General features: G+C 38.2%; 1 protein-coding gene across 2 annotated transcripts in view; it reads right to left on the bottom strand.

Annotated features, from left to right (window-relative positions):
* PDE8B (phosphodiesterase 8B) overlaps nt 1-7,164 on the bottom strand; it is a 52,622-nt gene that overhangs the window by 41,217 nt on the left and 4,241 nt on the right. For both annotated transcript variants that reach the window (XM_009327250.1, XM_009327249.1), the window contains exons 2-4: nt 6,212-6,402; nt 4,817-4,876; nt 3,733-3,790 (exon numbers count right to left, since the gene is read on the bottom strand). In XM_009327250.1, the coding sequence (XP_009325525.1) occupies nt 3,733-3,790; nt 4,817-4,876; nt 6,212-6,402 (309 nt within the window). The remainder of the gene's footprint in view (nt 1-3,732; nt 3,791-4,816; nt 4,877-6,211; nt 6,403-7,164) is intronic.

Here is a 7,164-nt window from a genome sequence, read left to right as displayed (position 1 = left end):
TCTGTAAGGCCTTTGACATGGTCCTCCACAACATCCTTCTCTCTAAATTGGAGAGAGATGGATTTGATGGATGGACTATTTGGTGGATGACGAATTGGTTGGAAAAGGTCCTGCACCAGGATTGGAGCAACCCCCAGTATCAATACAGACTGGGGGGGGAAGGGATTGAGAGCAGCCCTGCTGAGAAGGACTTGGGGGTACTGGTGCATGAAAAGCTGGACATGAGCCAGCAATGTGCCCTTGCAGCCCAGAAGGCCGATCGTACCCTGGGCTGCATCAAAAGAAGTGTGGCCAGCAGGTCGAGGGAGGTGATTCTGCCCCTCTACTCTGCTCTGGTGAGACCGCACCTGGAGTACTGTGTCCAGCTCTGGAGCCCTCAGCATAAGAAAGACTCGGACCTGTTGGAGCGGGTCCCGAAGAGGGCCACGAAAATGATCAGGGGGATGGAACACCTCTGCTATGAAGAAAGGCTGAGAGAGTTGGGGTTGTTCAGCCTGGAGAGGAGAAGGCTTTGGGGAGATCTTATTGCAGCCTATCAGTACTTCAAGGGGGCTTATAAAAAAGATGACAGCAAACATTTTAGCAGGGCCTGTTGTGACAGGACAAGGGGGAATGGTTTTAAACTAAAAGAGGGGGACCTGCTGGAGCGGGTCCAGAGGAGGGCCACAAAAATGATCAGGGGGCTGGAACACCTCTCCTCTGAAGAAAGGCTGAGAGAGTTGGGGTTGTTCAGCCTGGAGGAGAGGAGGCTTCGTGGAGATCTTATTGTGGCATTTCAATACTTATAAGTATTGAAATAAGGGGCTTATAAGAAAGATGGGGACAGACTTTTTAGTAGAGCTGTAGCAACTTCCAACCCAAACTATTCTATGATTTAACTAAAATATACTCTTAAATTACATTCTACTTCATTATAATTGGATTCCACTGTCGTCCTATACAGAACTTGACCCAAGCCACAAGAGTCATCAGTTAGTAGGAATGCATCATTCTTCTTGCTTAGAAAGAAGTACTAGGTTTAATATTAAAGATTTATTTTGTTGCAAACCAGAAAGTTTTAATAGTAACTGATCAATAAGAATCAACATTTGTTTAGGAAAAGAACTAAAGTTCAAAATACAAGACAAGATTGTAATTGAGTAACTGCAAACATTAAGGTCCCCTGTTTGCTAATTTAAATCATAGTTAAAAATCAATCAGGTAGCCAAATCAGTTATTTAAATTAGTCCATCCTAAGTAGGCCATCACTATTAGATTTATGACACTGAGAGGAAAAAAGAAATCAGCATAATAAATGTACTGCATTAACACCACCATTAATATACAAACACAAAAGCTGTTAATGATACAGGGAAAAAAAAATCAGAAGATGTAATAAAATAGACTTTCTTGAGAAGGAGGAAGAAAAACCAGAAAAAACTCAGCATAAAAAGAACTGCCAAAAGAATTCATAAAATGAACAGAAAAGACTCCCAAAATCTCTCTCTGTTCATAAGTTCTTTTAGCGATCATAGTGATCCAGATCTGGACAGTGATCAATCATCACTGGTTTCATTAGAAGAAACGAAAAGTGATTTCTTTAGGACTACTTACAATATATTTTATAGGTACAAATAAACATAGAATGATATCACTCTAACATAAGTACACATGAAGGCAACAGAATATTTTAAAGTGGAATAATCAGCTATTCACTGCATTATAAAAAAAAAAAAAAAGAAAGGTTATTTGCAAGAGTATCCCCCCAAAAAGATTAAAGGAGTTCTTTGGAATCTTTAGATCCAAACCTGATGTAGAAAGTCTGGTTTTGTGTGCAAAACTCTACAAAAAGGTGACAGAATAATTGGCTAGAAGCTCAGACTCTTTACTAAGCAAGTTGGAGATGCATTTAGAAGACAGCCACCACCAGACGGAGCAATTGCATTCAATTGGTGTTCTGTCAAGGGAAGAGGAGGCAGAAGATGAGCAAAAATATGACAAATGCTGATATGATGACTAGTGATAATGCAAAATAAAGCTACCAGAAAGATTGGACTGTAAAAATAAAAATAGTGAGGAGAAACTTGTAACTTGAACAGATATGATTTTCCAAAAATAAATTTCATTTTGCTGCTGAGGAAGAGATTCCCTGCAAACACTGTCTCTCTATTTGAAGAAGGGTATTTTTAAATCTTTGTATATGTGTGTGTGGTTTTTTTGTATTAATGGATTTAGACCCTACTGATCCCCATCCAAGCAGAAATAATTCTAGGTCCTCCCCACTGCAAAAATAGGGTCTTTGACATCAGATGTGTTTTAAAGGCTTGAAAATAATTTCAATAGGGAATTACTATATTATGCAAATGCTCTGATAAATTTGGGACAGCTAGAGGGAATGGTTAGAGCAGCTGCTAGGTACAAAAAGGTTTTACTTTCCTAGGCAGTGTGCCACTGAGATGTGTCTCAGAGCCACACAGTGTCTCCTCTGGCTCAGTACTATAAATATAGTTATAATCTAGCCCATAAAACATATTGTCCCGCATTGTATTTAAATGAAACACCAGACTTGAGAAGAAATAAAGATTTCTGTGAAAAATATTAAACCCTTTTTTCTTTTTGAGAGCGAGAGGGAGAAAACTACACTAAGAAAACACTGGCATTCTTGGGCTGACCTTTCTCTTAGCCCTCACTTTTCCAATTTTCAGAACTTCTAAATGCTTCAGAAATGCTTTTGCCTTTGATGCTTTTGTCCCCACAGTACCCTTGCAGGCGAGGCAAGATCAATTACCTCTTTTTGGAGATGACCTGCAAATGGTGACTCAGGTGCATGTTCTGCTTGGTAAAGAAACTTGCGTTAAATACGAGTTAGCTCAGATACCAGACCCAGTATGAGCATATTAGCATGAGATTCTGCCTGGGTTAATTCCCCTCCTTCTCTGATTTTCCTTACTATAGTTAATTGTCCTAACTATATATAGTTAATTCTTCCTAACTACAGTGTCCACTGATGTGCTTCTATCTCTTCAATGCATAACCTTCCTTATGAACGGCTAACTTCAACATTACAGCTGATTTATATTACATTAACATAACATTAATATCCATCCAAAGCCACTCACACAAAGTCTGGAAGAGGGTAAGCAACTGAACCTAGATTTTCAGAGCCGAGAATTCCTGCCTTTCTGTTCTCTCCTACGAAGTTGTTTTGAGAAACAGCACGAACAATTATCTTCCCTCCTGCTGCCTGTACGGGAGAGCCTCTAACACTGTTCTGAGAAGAATGGGTGCAAGCCAACACAACAGACCTCATGAAAAAAAAATTCTTTACATCAGGAAGAGCTGGACTAGGCTTGCAGTCCCTTTAGAAGAGGAATCCTAGCAGTCTGAGGCACACAGAGATGTCTGGGTGACTAGTCAGCATGCTGAGATACGCAGTGCACATTAATCAGGGTCCCCCATCATTGTTTTTTTAATGAAGTCATAAACAAAACCCACCCACCACCACCCAGACCACAAGAAGTTAATCTCGGTACTCCTGTTTATTCTGGAAGGATTAGCTAGATCACAGATTATTTCATATGCTTCTTGGATACGTTGTTGAAAAGAAAAGAATACCCAATCAGCTGTCACTGGTTTCTCATCAGTAAATTTTTGACAGAAGCAAAAGTATAGTTTTCAGTTTGAGGAAGTAGAAGTGTCTGTAATTTATGAAGCAATCATGGTTACTGTATTTAATATGTAATTTTTACATACCCTATTAAAGCCTGCATTAAGAAGGGGAAGAACAGAAGTCTCTTCTTGGTCAGTAGATCTACAAAACAAAATGTATGGTCACACAACTTTTAAGAATTAGATGGTATCAATTTGACATAATTACCTAAACATAATGAATGCAGTGAAAACACTCTTGCATAAAATGCATACATAAGATCATACTATTACAGGAGTTGATGCTATAGTCTTCTTTTACACATATTTGCAGATATTACTACAACCTGATAGTTATTCCTACAGCAAACCTGACAACATTTTAAAGAAGTCCTGTGTCTCTTCACAGACACACAAGGGTATTACAGAAAGAAAGTATGAAGAGGATAAAAGACATCCTGTGATATCCTATGAGAAAGGATCTAGAAAAATGTTATTAAGTAAAAGGTGAAGCAAGTTGTAAAGTCTTTCTCAGCAACAAACTTAGTCTATTTTCTAATCTTGGCAGGAATAGTTCTTCTCCTGCCACTCTATTTCCTAATATTTTAATTGAGCTAGGAAATGAATAAACTTAGAATGGATTCAGTAGTGTGCAGGAGTTTTAACAAAGACAGGAAAGGTCTCTTTTTCGAAGGTATTTGATAAACAATGTATTTAAGTCAGTAAGAATTCTGCCTGAAAACATAGGGTACGAGTTAGTGAATAAGGATTTCAGGACAACATTCTGGTGAGTTTAGTACCAGCGGGATTGAAGTGTACTCCATTACCCAGTTCCCTAATAACCATAGTGTGTTATTTGATCTAGTTATTTCTTTTAGCAAGTAATACACAGCTTTCTATTTCTTTTTCTTTTAGAAACCAACACATAGCTTTCTATTTTTTCTTAGTATTCAAGCCATTACATTATGATCCTCTGAAGGTGATAGGGTTAGTACTAGTCTATATAAATGGAAAGTTATTGAATACTTAAATAGGCCAGATAAAACATCACTAACCCATTTCAGGTAAAATAATATTAAACATAGTCTATGAGACTTGCTAGTAAGATACTTTCTGTTATTAGATAACTATTATACATAACATTCTTATAAAGTAAAATAAAAATATTTCACAAAATAGTAATACTTACGTGCGTGGAACCACAGCAAGTATTACAGTGTGTTCTGATGGTTTTGTGGCACGAATAGTCCTGAGAAAACAAAAATTTCTCAGTTACACCACATGCTTTCTCAACGTTACTCTGAGTATCTTCACAGACAATATAAATGAAAACCAGGACTGAAAGACACCATTGAGGCTAGAAAATAGGATATCACACTGCCAAAACCTACCTATCCCCACTTAGACAATCCATTTCCATTTTGCTACCAGATTCCTCAGATTTTGCTTAACGCAGTGAAGAGGCAAGAGCTCCAAAAACACAGGGCATGGACAGCAGCTCTTCAAATCCACTCTTATAGCCTAGCAAAGGTTTGCCCTGTTTACTTAGCTTATTTGGGGCAGACTGCCCTGAATGCATGGGTTGAGAAAGGTCAGTCTATACAATGCATTTTCAATACCCATTAGCTAACTTAGACAAAAATCTCCACCACCTTTTCTCATATTTACCATTGTCCTTCTAGATATTGTAAAATTTTCTTTAGAGGGTGGGAAGTGCTTTTGAGGCATGCAAGTAAGAAAAGAGGGTATAGCAAATGTATATGATAGACTATCATTTATGAAATGCTGAGTAAGCAAAATTTTACCGCCTTACATATTATTGAGAAACCAAAAAAAATATGACCAACTATCAGAAGAACATTCCATTCACCTTTTGTGGACTAAAGATAACTTTTTTCAATCATGTCACACTGTCCTGAATAAACAGACTTTGTATTTATTTGTTGGTCTTTTAGAAGAATTTCCATCAACACAAGTATTTGAGCTTTAAAATGCTCCTTGTCATAAACATAACAAATTTCAGCTCATGATGGACTGAGAAGCACAGTATGGTGTATGGTACAAAATGTATGCTTCAGCTGAAACAGTGTATTTTAGCAAAGAATCCCAATACTAAGTGCTTGCAACCTTAGAGCTGCTAAGACAGAGTCATATGGACCAAAAGAGCGATGTGAACTTTTGTGGAGAGCTGGCAGTGCCTGACCCAGTGGACAAACACGCACATTCCTTTGAAGCCCTGCAGCTTCAGGCTTTGCTGCAGCAGACTTTGCTGCTTCTCCCAGGGAAGAAGCAGGCACAGAGAGCAAGGAATAATTTCACAACAGCTCTGGCTTATGCTCTGATAGAAGACCATGACCTAAAGAGAGAGTTCTACAATTCAACTTTGCCAAAAGTATATTTTTCATATAGTTCTCCTCTTATAGATGTATGCAGACCTCTTGGCCTCAATCCCCAAACTTCCATTTTACTATAGTTTTGGGGATTCCCCCCTGTCCCCCCCCCCTTTTTGTTTTTAAAATTAGAAGGTTTGGTTTTGTACAATATATTCTGAAGTTCAAGAGAAGCATAAGGTCCTTTAGGTTACCTGCAGATATCTTCTGCATCAAAATATCTGGAGTTCCTGTGATCTATAACAATTATTTCCTGGTGCTTATCAAGAAAACATTCAAGCGCTGACTCTGGAGTCCGGGCAATATTGCACCTGTATCCAGCTCTGTCACAAGCCCACCAGAAACCATCACTTTGGTTGTCTTCTTTTGCAAAGATCAGCAAAACCTGCAAAGCATGCAAAACAGTGTCAATACATTAAATATACAAAATAATTCTCTGCATGGTGCAAATCTTAACAAACACTTCTGCTATATGAAAGACTGAGTCTACTTTGAAAGTGGGAAGATTGAACTACAGACGGTAAAACAGCTGATGCAGTAGCACAACTTTCCTAATAGATAGAGTGATTATCAACAGATAGTCAACAGTTAACTGCGTAGGACTGATATTTAGGACAAAACCAGCTGCCAGATGATGAGTCTCTTCTAACTCATGTTCAAATTCAATCAGCAGCCACCCAGAGTAGGTGGGTAGGTGGTCAGACATCATTGGTACCCTCATCAGGCCATCCTAGCTGCACACACTTTTAATTGTAATGAACTGTCTGAAATGCAACTGCCTTAATTATTGCTCTTCAGGGACAAACAATTAACATAACACAGTTTTATTCATTATTTCTCCTTTGATGTACAGCAAAAGGGAGTTAACCCATATCCTTTCAAAACTGAAAGGAACAACAGACAAACAAGTATGGGCAGGGCTGGATAGGGGAAAAAAAACTGATTCAAACATCACAATTTTTACCCAATAAATTGTCCCTAATTATTTAAATATATAAGGTAGTTTCGACAACTTCAACTGAACACTTAAGGAACTGCTCACACAAGAGCAGGTAGGATTAGGCGCTGTTCTAAAAATCAAATTCATGCTGTAGGAAGTCTGTTTGCTAGCTGACACACAGAATATAGGCTGAAAACAGCTGTATTT

Source organism: Pygoscelis adeliae, unplaced genomic scaffold (assembly GCF_000699105.1).
Source record: "Pygoscelis adeliae isolate BGI_AS28 unplaced genomic scaffold, ASM69910v1 Scaffold26, whole genome shotgun sequence".
Lineage (NCBI taxonomy): Eukaryota > Metazoa > Chordata > Aves > Sphenisciformes > Spheniscidae > Pygoscelis > Pygoscelis adeliae.
Note: the sequence above shows the minus strand (reverse complement) of the source record. Positions and strands in the feature narration are given on the sequence as shown.